General features: G+C 46.9%; 5 protein-coding genes across 9 annotated transcripts; 2 read left to right on the forward strand and 3 right to left on the reverse strand.

Moving 5' to 3' along the window:
* Positions 1 to 30: 30 nt before the first annotated feature.
* Positions 31 to 988, reverse strand: LOC9629031 (polyamine oxidase). Of its 4 annotated transcripts, none has more exons than XM_024680113.1 (3): positions 856 to 972; positions 541 to 792; positions 31 to 462 (listed from the first exon to the last, which is right to left on the reverse strand). In XM_024680113.1, the coding sequence occupies exons 1-3, from the start codon at positions 860 to 862 to the stop codon at positions 368 to 370; spliced, it is 354 nt and encodes a 117-aa protein (XP_024535881.1). In that variant the 5' UTR covers positions 863 to 972; the 3' UTR covers positions 31 to 367. The 4 variants fall into 4 exon arrangements, with proteins under 4 accessions (XP_024535881.1, XP_024535880.1, XP_024535878.1 ...); XM_024680112.1 differs by having other exon boundaries at positions 31 to 471; XM_024680110.1 differs by having other exon boundaries at positions 31 to 792; positions 856 to 988.
* A 284-nt stretch (positions 989 to 1,272) lies between these two features.
* LOC9629032 (ELF3-like protein 2) lies at positions 1,273 to 4,284 on the forward strand. Of its 2 annotated transcripts, XM_024680095.1 has the most exons (6): positions 1,273 to 1,474; positions 1,542 to 2,248; positions 2,325 to 2,376; positions 2,451 to 3,781; positions 3,840 to 4,109; positions 4,183 to 4,284. In XM_024680095.1, exons 1-4 carry the CDS (start codon positions 1,286 to 1,288, stop codon positions 3,432 to 3,434), a joined length of 1,932 nt encoding a protein of 643 aa, XP_024535863.1. In that variant the 5' UTR covers positions 1,273 to 1,285; the 3' UTR covers positions 3,435 to 3,781; positions 3,840 to 4,109; positions 4,183 to 4,284. The 2 variants fall into 2 exon arrangements, with proteins under 2 accessions (XP_024535863.1, XP_024535864.1); XM_024680096.1 differs by lacking the exons at positions 3,840 to 4,109; positions 4,183 to 4,284 and having other exon boundaries at positions 2,451 to 2,725; positions 2,773 to 3,567.
* LOC9637861 (carbonic anhydrase 2) lies at positions 4,232 to 5,867 on the reverse strand. The gene is made up of 9 exons (XM_002975126.2): positions 5,787 to 5,867; positions 5,598 to 5,738; positions 5,359 to 5,520; positions 5,251 to 5,299; positions 5,067 to 5,183; positions 4,945 to 4,998; positions 4,779 to 4,861; positions 4,554 to 4,650; positions 4,232 to 4,491 (listed from the first exon to the last, which is right to left on the reverse strand). Exons 2-9 carry the CDS (start codon positions 5,660 to 5,662, stop codon positions 4,336 to 4,338), a joined length of 783 nt encoding a protein of 260 aa, XP_002975172.2. The 5' UTR covers positions 5,663 to 5,738; positions 5,787 to 5,867; the 3' UTR covers positions 4,232 to 4,335.
* A 641-nt stretch (positions 5,868 to 6,508) lies between these two features.
* LOC112348070 (pentatricopeptide repeat-containing protein At4g02750-like) lies at positions 6,509 to 9,042 on the forward strand. The gene is made up of 2 exons (XM_024680098.1): positions 6,509 to 8,769; positions 8,851 to 9,042. The coding sequence occupies exon 1, from the start codon at positions 6,534 to 6,536 to the stop codon at positions 8,244 to 8,246; it is 1,713 nt and encodes a 570-aa protein (XP_024535866.1). The 5' UTR covers positions 6,509 to 6,533; the 3' UTR covers positions 8,247 to 8,769; positions 8,851 to 9,042.
* A 3,755-nt stretch (positions 9,043 to 12,797) lies between these two features.
* On the reverse strand, positions 12,798 to 13,486 carry LOC9637862 (probable eukaryotic translation initiation factor 5-2). Its single transcript, XM_002975127.2, has 2 exons — positions 13,437 to 13,486; positions 12,798 to 13,386 (listed from the first exon to the last, which is right to left on the reverse strand). The coding sequence occupies exons 1-2, from the start codon at positions 13,484 to 13,486 to the stop codon at positions 12,798 to 12,800; spliced, it is 639 nt and encodes a 212-aa protein (XP_002975173.2).
* Between the last annotated feature and the right edge of the window lie 554 nt (positions 13,487 to 14,040).

A 14,040-nucleotide genomic window follows, 5' to 3' on the forward strand; every position in this document is an offset into this window, starting at 1 on the left:
CGGCTTTTGTGTGCTGGCCAGAATAGTTTTAGCCAGCTCGTGAACGAGGTGAGAAAATTTCCGCGGGTCCGCCACCATGCGTGAATCACTCCCAAAATCGTGGAAGGTTGGAGTTGGCTTGTATTTTTTAAGCTTGTGAAACGAGGTGGCTCTGCAAGACATTTATTCAGCAGTTAAAAAATTAGTCACAGCAGCAAGAAAACCTTTAAATCTGCAAACTCCTAGTCATAGTTGTAATACTCTAGAGCCACCGGCTTTGATGGCAAGCTGGATATGCAATCATCTTCCTAAGAAAAAATCAGTCGAAAATATACTTACTGTCCAAAGAGTCGCTCGGCAGTCAAAATAGAGATATTTGGTTCATTGTTCACCTGTCTTGAAAGACCGATTTTGTTTGCAAACTCCCAGGCCGCCGCAGATCTCTGGCATACTTCTTGAGCCTCAGAAGTTGGCAAACGACCCCTGAAAGAGCTAAAAAAAATAAAACGTTAGAAAAGAGGAAAACGTTTGGAGCTCGAGAGAACAAAGGACCAAACGTACGAAACTTGTCAGTGCAGATGTTATCCGTGATGTTCCAGCCCGAGAAGAAAGTCCGCAAGTTATGAAGCCTTGCAAGCTCCCAGATGGGATTTGTCTTGGCCCCATTGACACCCTCCACCCAGTTAGCTCCCAGCTCGACGTTAATCCCCCGAAATTTTTGGGACCGCATTCTCACCCAAATCTTCTCCGTCGCCTCGAGAATCAGGAAATCCGTCACTCCGCTGTCCGCCAGCGTCTTGGCGGCCATAATTCCTAGCTCGATCCAAGAATGGGCAAGAATTTCAAGAAAAAACTAGCGAGATCGGAAGAACTTACCAGACATCCCACCTCCGATGACGATCACGGTGTGCGAGCTCACGATCTACGCGAAGATCATCGTCCAAACGCACAGCGCTAGCAGCGCGACAAAAGCCGCCATGAGAGAGAGACAAGCCCTACGCTCTCAACGAATATACCCGCAATTCAAATTAGGTCTATTTGTTAATTTCAAAATCTTTTACCCTTTTTCGAAATAGCTGCACCCTTATAATGCCAATCATTTATTACATTAGGCACGTTTTATTTGCAACGGGGACGACCATCCAAGCCGTCCAATGCCATGCGAAATCAGCCGTCAGATTTAGGCTATCTAGCAGGTCTACAGAGGAAAGTGCATTAAGTGCCACTAGGAGCGCGCCACGTGTGTCGCTAGAAATATCCGGTCCGCTTTCGCATTGGATTTTTAGGGCAGAGTGGAGTGGATCCCATGGAGGATAAGAATGCCCCTCCTGGAGGAGCTCTCTTCCCGCGTCTCCATGTCAAAGAGACAAAGAACGCGGGTCCTCGCGCTCCGCCCAGAAACAAAATGGCTCTCTACGAGCAATTGACAATCCCTTCTCACAGATTCCAGCAGCAGCAAAGCGATGGAGCGCCACCGCAGCCTTTTGTGCCTCAGGTTTGCAAATTCGAGCCTATGATCTCGCCGGTGAGCTCTAGAAAGACTGAGGAGTTCTTTTCTACAGGCACTCAATAGAGGCTACTATTTTCCTTACTACATGGTTCCTTCTCCGGTGGCTTTCCAGCCCATGAATGTTGTGCTGGGACAACATAGCCAGAGTGTTGCGAATGAGACTGAGCAAAGGGAGCTCCAGCAAGTTCCAGGTGACGGTGGTAGTAACAGGCAGCTTGCTCGAATTCCCTCTTTGCACTCGAGAGCTGGATCGGGCAAGACGAAGACTAGAGCTCCAAGGGTGGACGACGTTGCAGCGGTGCCAACATATCCCTCGAAGCCTGCAGCAGTCCCCGCAAGATCTTCTAAACAGGAGCACTTCGCTAGTGCTTCTGTGGCTCCCTCCAACGCGAGTACTAGCGCTACGAAGTCTCAGAGACAAGTTGAAGTTCGGGAGACAACGCAGGCGAGGAAAGATTCACGGCCGAGAAATAGAGCTCCTGGAGACTTGGGTGATCAAGAAAATGGAAGCGAAGTTCGTGTAATGGCGTCGTCATCACCCAGCCATAGCTACGAGAGCAACGAAGACAATGGGCGGATAGATAATCAGTCTGACGAGGAGCTCGAGGGCCGTTGTTCTCCAGAGGAAGTGGAAGCCAGTGACGATTCTGCGACTTCGGTTGTGGAAAACAATGCCGCTCCTTCAGCTATTACTTCCAAGGAGATCATGTCTGCCGTTGGCGACGAGGAGTTTTGGAAAATGCGCAAGGCTATGCAAAGGTTAGTTTTTGCTGTCTCTCGGTATTTTTTTCTTCTTCTTTTTCTTTCCAAGTACCATTTTGTTTTGAACTTCTAGGCAGCAAACCATTTTTCAAAAGCAGCTGTTTGAATTGCATCGATTGACCAAGGTAAGCAAGCTTTGTAGAAAAAAAAGAGCAGTCTTTGATGTGTTTTGCTTCTCTTTTTTCTTTTTCTTTTTCAGGTCCAGCATCTTATGGCAAACTCCAAGATAAGTGATCCTTCAAAAACACAAGACGAAAAAACTGACAAACGAGTCGGGAGCGAGCCGACTCACTGTGGCGAAGCTCCAAAAACCAGCAAGCCCGGTCCAAAACCCGACCAAGCTCCGGCTCCAAAAACTCCATCACAGACTCAACCTCTGTCAACAACACCTTACGCCTATACCACTCATCCTCGACCCATCCAAGCCGCAAACACCATCAACTACGCAACTTCCCACCCAGCTTACAACCAATGGTACGCTCCTCTACCGTTTCAGTTTCCATTCCAGCAACCTTTTCCAGTCACAGCGCAAGTTTTCAACACTCCATACTACCCAGCTCCGCTGTATGGCGGCGGCGCTGCTCCTCCATTTCTTCCTCCTCCAGATCCAAGGCAGTTTATGTCTCCTCCAATCCAGCTCCAGCCATGGCCGCAGCATCCCGGAAGTTTATACTCGGATCCGGCTGCTCTCCAGTGGATGGGATTCGTAAATCCTCCCGGCGGAGCAACTTATCGTCCGCCAGCGGCGGAGTCGAGCTTGCAAGCTTCGTCGATCCACGACGATCACCAGTCTCGCAAGGATCGCGGCATCCATCTCCGCTCGCAAGGCTCCTCGTCGGGTTTTAGTCTCATCCAGCGAGCCGATAGCTCGTCTCCAGCTCCAGCTCCATCGCCATCGCCAGCAGCAGAGAATCGCAGGCAGCAGCACCAAGAACCGAGGCAAAAGCTTGTGGGAAGGTTTTGCGGAGAGAAGCAAAGCGGTGGCGAGAGCGAGCATGGAGTGTCTCCGTATTCTCGGCCTTCTGGATTCCAGAGCGTGAAGAACAGCAGCAGCAGCAGCAAAGAGCAGCGATCGAGCCAGGGATCGCACAAGGCGATCAAAGTTACTCCAAGAGCAGCTCCGGTCACTGCCGAGTCCGCTGCTGAGATTTTACATTCGATCCAGAAAGAGCGTCCTTCCTGACCGGTAAGTGAAGGTTCTCTTCTTTTTTTCTTGTGCATTGTCTTTTCTTTTTTCTTGGCTTTCCTCTTCGTGGGTTTTTTCCCAGGCCTGTTGTAAATATATAATACAAAAGGTGTGGTGTTTCGAGCTGAAATTTTAGGTCATGGAGGCTATGGCGGCCAATTTCCTTGCTGCTTCTTCCTCTTCCGGCCTCGGCGCCACAATCGCTTCCTCCAGGGCCACAGCCAGCGGCTCCAATGCGGTAATCTCCATCTCTCCCAGGAAATCCTTGCGAGTGCCATGCATCGCCTCGCCGCGCCGCCAATTCGCAGCTGGAAGAACAGGGAGAGCCCTGATTTGCAGAGCATGTAAGTCGATCGAGCCCATGCGCGCATTCTTTCTCATGGATTTCCCGGATTGCCGCAGCGCTGACGCCCGAGCTGCGGGAATCGGTGGAGAAATTCGTCAAGGGGCACAAGGTCGTGCTCTTCATGAAGGGCACCAAGCTCTTCCCACAGTGTGGCTTCTCCAACACGGTCGTACAGATCCTCAATAACCTGAGCGTTCCGTACGAGACCGTGAATATCTTGGAGGACGATGGCCTCCGTCAGGGCCTCAAGGCCTACTCCAACTGGCCCACTTTTCCACAGCTCTACATCGATGGCGAGTTCTTTGGTGGCTGCGATATCACTCTCGGTAAGTTTAGCTATCTCCTCTCCATCGATCGATCAAGCTTAAGAATTCTCCTCGCTTTTCTCTTTTTTGCCAGAGGCCTTTCAATCCGGACAGCTTAAAGAGGTTGTGGAGAAGGCTATGTGTTCGTGAGAGTGAAAGGTTCTTATTATTTATTGGATCATTCTTTCTTCACTCTTTCTCTCGAGTCTTCTTCTTTCTTTATAGATATGGTACGCGTTTGTGGCTCTTAAAAGTCGACTTTGTCGCTCCCGGGAGTCCAGTATTGGAAGGTGCCAGTGACAAAGCTGTAGTGGCCACCGTGAAGAGCCAGCTTCTTCTCCTCCACCGCCGATTTAATCCAGGGAAAAGTCATGAGATTGCTGAGCGAAACGTTCACTGACTCCTGCCAAGAACAAACAAGAAAAAAGCTTGCGAAAAAACCATCAAAGACTCTTTTTTATTTACCTTTTCACCGCAAGAGCATCGTTCGTCGATATCGTGCGAGTGGTTTTGGTTGGAATGAACGGGAGTTGAGATTTTAATCCAGTCCTGGATGTAGTCACTGCATTAAACCGATTCAAATCCATTCAGAAGATGGTCCAAACTCAAATGCTTGGCTTCGGTGGACTCGCTCCAAACTCAAATGCTACACGGAGTTCTAGCGATTCGCGAGCGAGGAATTTACGTTACCTCCATTTTTTCTCCGGGTCTGTGGTCAGCAGAGCCTTGATTCCTCCACACCGGCTGTGACCGATCACTAGGATATGCTCCACCTTCATGAAAGCGAAGGGTGATCAGATATTCTCAAACTTTAGAGAAGAAGGTCCAACTTTTCTTCTCCTAGTTTAGATTATACCTTGAGGTGCAAAACTCCATATTCGAGAGCCGCGCTTGTGCTTGGAAATCCAGCCTGCGAAGAAAAGTCCTGAAATTTAGCGAAAAACGAAAGGAAGATCAAACGTTTCATAGCTGAGCTACCTCGCCACACGCTGGGATCATGCTGGCGATGTTGCGAACGACGAATGCTTCGCCCGGCTGGAGCCCCAAGATCGTCGTCGGGCAAACTCGCGAATCGGAGCAAGCGAAGATCATGAACTGCGCACGGGAAAAAAAAATTGGTTTTTTCTTGGTTCTTGCGAGATTATCCAATGTTCTTCTCTACCTTGGGTGATTGACCGGCTGAAAGTTTCTCGTAGAGCTGTGGATTTTTACTGCGAAAGGAGAAACGACATAAATCTCGAGAATGCGAGAAGCGTGACAATGAACGTACAGCCAGAAGTTGTTCTTGAACTTGAGAAATCCTTGCTTGATTCTTTCCTCCGCCGGAAGTTGGAGCGACAAATCCCCCAGATTTTCTTCCGTGCTCGCATCGAGCTCCTTGGCGAGATCCAAGAGCTTCTTAGCGGCAACCGGCTTGAGACGCGGATCCTCCCTGTTTAAACGGTTGAGAATTAGACAGTGGCAAAACAACCAAACACCAAGAAAAACAAAGCATACGACCACACTCACTTGATCTTCTGGAGGAAGATCTCCTGCGCTTCCTCGAACGTTTCGATCGTTGAAACGGGCGCCATTTCCCTCTGGAATCCTCCCCCAAATTCGAGCAAAAACCGGCCAAATTGGGCGCGATCGCGAGCGAAAAACTTAAAACTGGAAGAACACGATCAAGTTCCAGCGCCATTTTAGGCCAAATCTCACCTCCTCCTTGAATCTCTCGAGGAATTGACGAGGTGGAGGGTCAAGAGTGGCTCCCGGCGCCTCGAAGAAGAATGGACTCCAAAGACCACTTCACCGCTCTACCTCTTTTACCAAGGCTGACGTGGCGTGGAATATGCCGTTTCATACCTTTTACTTTTTTTGTTTAGTTGTGGAATCATGTGATTTGGTTAAACGCTTGTGTGGTGCATAGCTGGTACAATGTAGCTAGTCAGAGTTTTAATATTTTTCTCGATAGTATATGATTTGACCACCACCTTATCTCCACAGTGGTAAAAGAAATTACGTAGCCTATAGTCTATTGTGTGATCCCAAACGAAAAGCTTTATATCCTTTTATCCACCTCAAGAAATGAGTGTTCTGGAAGGAATCGATCCATCTATGGCAGGTACTTCGTATACCACAGCAAAAGCTGGCAGATGGCACCATACAAGAGTTATAGGAGATAGCAGACTCTGAACAACTTTGATGCTGGGGGCTGGACTTGAACTCCCTATGCACAGAGCCCGTCGAGGACCTCAAATGATAATATTCTCTATGACAAAGGTTCAATGTGCGTTGGCTATAACAACTAGGATTCTTCCGAGTTACCAAATAGGATGGCATCAACTCATCGAGGAACTAGGATGCCACACTAATCTTGAGATATTTGGGATTAAGGGTCTTTGGTGCTACTTTCCCAGGTATCGATCCTTGGACGCTTTCCAAGTTTGAAATTTGGCGCGAAGAATGGGGCTAGGGCAACTTCTTCCTCTCATGGACTCTTGCAAGGATTTGGAGACGGCGAGGAAGATCCAGGCGATGCTTCGATCCGAGGACGATGTCTTCCTCCACAACCGGCTGATCGGGATTTATGGGAGATGCGGCAGCGTGAGCGATGCCCGTGCCGTGTTTGACGCGATCAGGCGCAAGGATTGCTATTCGTGGCATGCGATGATCACTGCCTATGCGCGGAGTGGCAATCCGGAGGCTGCCAGGCGGGTGTTCGATCAGATGCCTGTCTGGGACGTGGTGTCGTGGAATTCGATCTTGGGCGCCTTTGTCAGGGCGGGATTTCTCGCCGAGGCGGAGAGGATCTTTGATTCCATGCCTGAGAGGAATCTTGTTTCGTGGAACTCCATTGCCGCTGCGCATGCCCAACAAGGGAACTGGTTGGAATCCAAGAGGATTTTTGATTCCATGCCAGGCAGGGACTTGGTTTCCTGGAACACCATGATCGATTGCTACACCCAAAATTCTCAACTGGCGAATGCAAAGATGGAGTTTGATCTGATGCCTGAGCGCAATCTTGTTTCCTGGAACGCGATTTTGTCTGCTTATACCCGTGATGGGCAAGTTGATATCGCAGAGGCGATTTTCAAAGAGATGCCGCAGCACGATCTTATCTCCTGGACCGTCTTGCTTGTATGTTTCTCTCAAAACAAAAAATTGACAGAAGCGAAAAAAGTTTTCGAGACGATGCCCGAGAGAGATTTAATAGCCGGAAATGCTCTTCTTTCTGCAAATGCCCTGACCGGGCATCTAGAGGAAACATCTGTTTTGTTTAATAGTATGAACGAAAAAGACGTAGTTTCGTGGACAATTATGGTCACGATGTTTGCTCAAAACTTTAGTTTAGAGGAAGCGCTTATTATTTTTAACCATATGCCAATGAGAAACTTGGTCTCCTGGACATCTTTAATTTCAGCATACGCCATGAAAGGGTATCTTAGTGAAGCTAAGAATTTGTTTAATGAGCTGCCACAAAAAGACCTCGTAGCATGGAACACAATGCTAAATGCATACTATGTAAATGGTCTTATGTACGAACTGAAACAGTTTTTTGATCAAATTCCGGGGAAAAACTTAATTTCTTGGAACGCCGCACTGTCAGCATTTGCCGCAATTGGGCATTTGTATCAAGCGAAAAAGATCTTTGAGACAATGCCCGAGAGAGATTCAGTATCCTGGTCTCTAATCTCACTTGCCTTCGCTCGCTGTCAACTTGACTCCAGTGCTGTTTTCGCATCAATGCAGCTGACCCATTTCCCGATTGACAGCTGCTTCAGCACTTTCATCGTAGCTTGCAGTGACTCCGGGAACATTCGCTGCGGCAAGGCGTGCTTCACGTCCATGATCGCAGATTTCGGCATCGACGCAACGAAACAGCTCTACCTCTGTGTACTGAGCCTCCTCGCCCGCGCCGGATACCTGGAAGACGCGATTGAGCTGATCGAAACAATGCCCTTCGCAGCTGATGCTTTGGAATGGACGTGCCTGTTGTCTTCGTGCAAGAGCCATGTCGATTTGGGTCGTGGGAAAAACGCCGCCCAATTCATGCTAACTCGCGATTCTTCGTCCTCTTACGTACTGCTTAGCAATGTATACCGCTTGGATGCAAAGGAAAGCATTGCACGATCCACGAAACAAAAATCTCCAAAGATTTTGCATCAAACCTTATAGTTTGGTAGCTCCAAACTTAGAGAAAAATGGAACTCCCAACTACAAGTCAATGCCGTAGTCAACCTTAGTCAAAGAGGGTCAAACACGATTGCATACGTGGGTAGCAAAGGAACGTCTCATCCGCGTGGCTTGCACGAGCACCATGCAGGCGATGCGTGGATAGCTCGGCCCCACGGCCACCTCAGCTGCCACCTCGGCCTGGCACGTCCACGTAGATTATATGCCCGTGTATTTCTACCGTGAACTGCGGGGACTGAATCTCAGTGTTTATTCTATTTTCTCTCTTCCCTCTTTCGCTTTCTTGCTCACTCTCTTCTTTCTCGAGAAGAAGTCCTCAATGGCACTGCGAGATTCTTTGTTCGCAAAGTTTGTCTTCGTGTATGGGGACGACGACGATGACAATCCCCCGGATCTCGCCCCCGCCGCCTCGGAAGTTCCTGCATTGTCTTCTTGTTTCCTGGGGGAAGACCAGATGGTTCCGAGAATCATCTATGAGGCTCACTGCGGAGATCGCGATCGCCAAGTAAGTTACACAAGAAATCCTGTTCCCTTTTCCTCTTTTGATGATTTCAGTTTGATTCACTGTGTTCCTTGATCAAAACAGAGAGGTCAATCTCCTCCAACAGTTCGCATTGGGATCTGAGAACGCTGGATCTTTTCACCGCTGCTCCAATTCAAATCCCTCTTGCGTGTAATGTCGTCCCTCTCGACCGCTCTGACGACCTATAAACTCTCACCTCTTATAGTTTTTGGTCACTTGTAACTCTTGAGAATAATACCAATCCACGTTTGAGTCGATCGTGTTTAGTTTTAGATTTTGGAGCCATGCCTTCGCTGCTTCACCGCTAGCAATGAAGTATCCTCAAACGAAAAATTCATGCTTTCCGAAACTCCCCCCACGAAGTCGCTTAATTAAGCTCGTCGCTTCTTTCGCAGTTCTGGTTTCCAAGTGGGAAAGATCTGGCCGCGGTTCTAGAGACGTTAGAATGGCGATGATTTCCGGAGGATCTCCTGATCATTTTTTATTGCCTGGAGAACAGCTGAGTCCACGTCGCCTTCATCGACTGTGGCAGATATTTCTTGACAGTTTTCTACATTGCTGTGCGCTCGCGACCGCTCCTGGAGCCCTAAATTAAGAAAACTAAAATCGTTTTAAGCTGTCTGCTGACATTCAGTTACTATATGCTTTATGTTCTTGATCATTTTCAGAAAGGCAAAGTTTCCAAGAATTTGATCACGGCTATGATTGTCTCGCTACACTCTGCGTAGCTATTAGCTACAAAATAACCGCCTGGACAGTGTCTACCAGGTGAAGGATATTCCGAATCGTGATTGTCAGACTGCACATCTTCTCCCGTAAACGATCCTCGGCAACCGTGGCTTCTTTTCTTCACCTAGCTTCACGCTACCAGACCTAGCCGCCTCTCCACAAGGGAGAAGAGCTAGATGGAGATCGTCATCGATGGACACGGCCACATTCTCGGCCGCGTTGCTTCCATCTGCTCGAAGGAGCTTCTCAAAGGCCAGCGCTTGGTATTCGATTGCAGTTCGATTGTGATTGCGATTGTTCGATTGCTCGTTCTTTCTTTCTTTCAGGTGATTGTTCGCTGCGAAGACATTTGCATGTCGGGGGGGATCATCCGCCAGAAGATGAAGTATCATCGGGCTTTAAGGAGGCGCAGCAACACAAATCCCCGGCGTGGTGGCCCCAAGATCGAAACCTCTCCTTCCGGCATTCTTGCGCGCGTCATCAAAGGGTGAGTCTTTCCTTTCAACCATTTGTGGGCAATTCTTTTCTTGAGGATCTAGAATGCTTCCCAGATCCAAGAGGGCGGGTGCACTCCGCAATTTCAAAGCCTACGATGGCTGTCCTCCACCGTATGGTGTCGTGAAGAAAATGGTCATCCCCGACGCTCTCAAGTAAGCAAAAAAAATCTCTCAGTCACCACGTTTTTTTACCCTTCGTTTCTGTAGAGTGCTCAGAATGAGAAGGGAGAGTCCCTTCTGCTTGCTTGGAGCTTTAGCGCGCGATCTCGGATGGGAGGGTGGCGACTTTGTAGCTGTAAGTAATGAAGTAATGAATGACTAGAAAGTTAGATGTTATTTGATCTCGTTTTTGTTTGGATAGAAACTGGAGGCCAAGCGCAAAGAGAAAGCGCTAGTTTTCTACAAGAGAAAACTCAAATTTCTAGCAGAAAGAAGTCGTATACTGGATGAGTATGACAAGAAACAGAATGAACTTCAGCAGCAACAGGAAAATCTCTTGGAAGGTATAGTTGTTGCGCTAGTTTTCTATAAAATCAAATGCAAAGTTTGTAGCAGAGACAGGTGAGTCTGACGTGAATCAGCGGCGACAACAGGAAAAACTCTCGGAAGGTATTGTTGTGTCTTAGTCTTAAAATGGAAAATTAGCATTCTTTCCAGGTCTTCAGCGGGTTGTGAAGCTTCCCGAGAACAAGAACCTGATCGACTTATTCGTGTTTGCAAGAGTTTTTCCGGGGTATCTCTCAGCCATAACCGATGCCTTGGAAACCTCACAGTTCCTAGCGTTTGATACAACGACTGAGCTTGCTGTCAAACCTTCTGAAGCACCGAAAGTCTTGTCAATGCTCCAGCGCGTTCGATCTCTTGAGAGCTTTGCATTCCATATTGATGTCGGATATGAGGTGAATGCTGAAATCATTCAAAGAGTGCTCTCTTTCCAGTTTCTGACGAGCGGGTTGATACCAGGTGGATGCTGAAATCATTCAAAACGTGGAGCTAAAAGAACTCGTCATTGAAGGCTTCGAGATCCAAGGCGAAATCAAGCTTATTCCGTTGCCAAGCCTTGTGGACCTTAACGTCAAGGTATGGACTTCTTATTTGGTTGTTGGATCATCATCTCTCGTTGATATTGTTTCTTATATAGGGCTTTATCATTGCTCCTGAAATGCCACATCCTGGCATAGCCTGGCCGTTGCTCACGACTCTAGAGCTTTTCTATATGTTGGTGAGCCTAATCACGGTGAATGGTATCCTTGCAAGGTGCCCCTCGCTCACTAATCTCAGCATCATCGATTGCATTTACTACGTCGATTTTGACAACGAAGATGACACTGATGATGATGCTCCAATGACAAGTGCTTTCTCTCTGGAGTGGACGATTTTTTCAACATCACTCACGTCATTTCGCTTTAAGTAAGTGTGCTCCAACATTTTCTGGTGCCTAAAACTCTAACTAGTTGCTGTTCTCTCTTTCTTTCAAGGGCAAGGGGGGAGATTTACGACGAGATCAAGATCATTGCTCCAAGCTTGAAGAAACTGAACCTTTCTGGTTTCCAGAACCTCAAACTCAAGGGCCCCTTTGCACTGGCGGAAATGAGTCTTTCCGAGATCCATTTTGAGGAGGAATCACTTTCGATTATGCAGGAGCAGCTAAACAGCATAACGTCCAAGGATCCTTCAGTGACAGAAGTGCTCCGAGTCTCTACGGTGGGTGACGATTCAGGCCGCCTCTATGCAGTGCTGCGCTCAATTGTGGGAATAACGACTGCAGTGCTTGAAGTCCAGGGAAGTCCAGCACTCCTTGATAACATCGACCACTTACAAGTCTGGGAGTCCATCAGAACCTACGCAAGGACCGTCAATCTTGTTCCTGCCGAAGTCGACTGAGAAATAACTTGTTGCGCTCAATTAAATAAATAAATAACCTTTGGATGCCTATTGTGTTTGAATATGGCTTGGACCACATCAAAAAACTCTTCAAGCTCTAATTATGCATTGTATTTCCATCATCTGCTGTGCATGTAATTGAATCATTGCAATGTAAATTTCCTTAACACTTTTGTATTAGGATAAAATGGGTGTATTTTGATATTGTGGGTTGGAAAAGTTTTGATTAGAGGGCTTGATCTTCCTCGCAAGAGTCAAGAAGATGCCTCATTCTTAAGCATCCATCCTTCCAGAACGCTCTGAGGTGGATAAAAAGATAAAAAACTTGGCACCGACACGGATGACCGGCGATGACCGCAAGGACCGGCAATGACCACGACTATAAAGCCTGGTGACTGGGAGGGCTGGCGACGACGGAGATAAGTGGAGGTTTTTTGGAGCTTGGCGCTTGTATGGGTGGAGCTTGTTAGAGCTTACTGTAGCTTGAATCTCTTCTGGAGCTGTGGAGCGTGGCTTGGAGCTTTAAGAGCGTGGAATTTAGAAGTGCTCCGTGTCACACTCAGTTTGTTCTCGTTGTCTTAGTATGGCGGCACCAAAGTAAAACATATAAAATGCTATATTCTTCGATTCGGACGTTAATAACCGCGGATGCCCCTGTTCTAGAAGATCAAGCCCCGGCTCCATGAGCTTTTTGCTACCCGGGCTGCTACTTAGCCAAAGACGATGATCGTACAATGGCTTCGCATTCAACACCACCGAATTTTTATTTCTTTGAAAGTTTTTGATTCTTTGACACTAACTCATGCCCTGTGCAAGAGATGAATCTATGATCTGCTCCATAAGAAGCTGCTCCTACAATACATTGGAATATAAAAAAAATTCGAAGTAACTAGAAGTGAATCAAGGAAGAATCATAGAAGTAGCAGCTTTAGTAAGTTGCTCTTTCATACGCTGGTGAGCAGCTTCTACAGATGCATCAGCATGCCATTTAATATCATCATCATCTTTGTCCTCCTCTTGAAGGTTTCTAGTCTTGATGCTTTGGCTCTTCAGAATCACTTTGGCAACCCTTTTATCTTTCTTGCTGCATCCAATGCTGTTGTTCTGACTGTAAAACTTCATCATCGCCTTGTTGCTGTCGAGGGGATCCATATGAGAAAGGTGGCCACACGCTGCACACTTCAGACTTATCATTTTGTCTAGCACAATATCAGTCTCCGGATTCCCACACTTGTAACACTGAACATATTTCTCAATGAACCTATCCAAGAGATCACACAGTTTTTGAGTTTCGTGAGCGCCATTGACAATAGAAGTATGAGTTTTGTTGTCGAAACTGGATTGCGCCCCAAGCTCACAACCAAAAAACTTTGTTACATGTGCTGGGGAACGTGCAAGTGCCTTAGCCACCTCGACAATATTCACAATGTTTGTCTTAATACCATTGCCACGCCCATGAATCTTGGTCACCAGCTTCGGCATTTTGTACCTGTGAATGTGAAGATGTCACATTGAAGTAAGAAATTTTACAAATAATACCTGTAGAAGGCATCATTGTTGTTGTTGGAGCCAATGTTTTGAAGCTCCATAGGTAACTTTTTCCTCAAACACCTCAAGCTTTTTAATTAAGTTTTTAAGCTAAATTAAATCGTAAGCACTATTTTTATACTTTTCTTTGTTTTTTTCACAGCCAGTTTCCCATGCCTTCAGCAAGACAAAGTGTAACTTCGACCATATGTCCAAGAGAACTTTATAGACGCTTTAATTATAGAACGTAGCATGTTTGCTCAAAACTGTCAGATTGATAAAAAATAATTAAACGCTTTCTCTAGACAAGTCATCTCAGTGAGGCAAAGATTTTGTTTAATCAGCCGCCACAAAAAGCATGGAACACAATGCTAAACGTGTACTATGTAAATGGTCTTATCAAAGAATCGAAACAGTGTTTGAACAGAAAAAACTTACACTAGAATGCAAATGACTGGCGTTGACGTGTTACTTAGCAATGTATATCACTTGGATGCAGGGTCAAAACAAAGCATTGCACTTGGATCAATCTTCCTGTTATTAACTTCACATTGCACTTGAATCAATCTTCCTGTTATAGATTTCACACTTATACTTCCTTTCGAGCTCAGTCAAG

The sequence above is a fragment of the Selaginella moellendorffii genome, unplaced genomic scaffold (genome assembly GCF_000143415.4).
Source record: "Selaginella moellendorffii unplaced genomic scaffold, v1.0 SELMOscaffold_26, whole genome shotgun sequence".
Taxonomy (NCBI): domain Eukaryota; kingdom Viridiplantae; phylum Streptophyta; class Lycopodiopsida; order Selaginellales; family Selaginellaceae; genus Selaginella; species Selaginella moellendorffii.

What these genes read in the sequence shown, in the direction of transcription:
- LOC9637862 (XM_002975127.2), bottom strand. Translation starts at nt 13,486, where the DNA reads ATGGAGCTTCAAAACATTGGCTCCAACAACAACAATGATGCCTTCTAC. An exon ending in AACAATGATGCCTTCTACAG is followed by an intron (nt 13,387 to 13,436) that starts GTATTATTTGTA and finishes TCACATTCACAG; the next exon opens with GTACAAAATGCCGAAGCTGG.
- LOC112348070 (XM_024680098.1), top strand. Translation starts at nt 6,534, where the DNA reads ATGGGGCTAGGGCAACTTCTTCCTCTCATGGACTCTTGCAAGGATTTG.
- LOC9637861 (XM_002975126.2), bottom strand. Translation starts at nt 5,662, where the DNA reads ATGGCGCCCGTTTCAACGATCGAAACGTTCGAGGAAGCGCAGGAGATC. An exon ending in TTCAAGAACAACTTCTGGCT is followed by an intron (nt 5,300 to 5,358) that starts GTACGTTCATTG and finishes CTCCTTTCGCAG; the next exon opens with TAAAAATCCACAGCTCTACG. An exon ending in GACCCGGAGAAAAAATGGAG is followed by an intron (nt 4,651 to 4,778) that starts GTAACGTAAATT and finishes GGTTTAATGCAG; the next exon opens with TGACTACATCCAGGACTGGA.
- LOC9629032 (XM_024680095.1), top strand. Translation starts at nt 1,286, where the DNA reads ATGGAGGATAAGAATGCCCCTCCTGGAGGAGCTCTCTTCCCGCGTCTC. An exon ending in CGCAGCCTTTTGTGCCTCAG is followed by an intron (nt 1,475 to 1,541) that starts GTTTGCAAATTC and finishes TCTTTTCTACAG; the next exon opens with GCACTCAATAGAGGCTACTA. An exon ending in ATGCGCAAGGCTATGCAAAG is followed by an intron (nt 2,249 to 2,324) that starts GTTAGTTTTTGC and finishes TTGAACTTCTAG; the next exon opens with GCAGCAAACCATTTTTCAAA.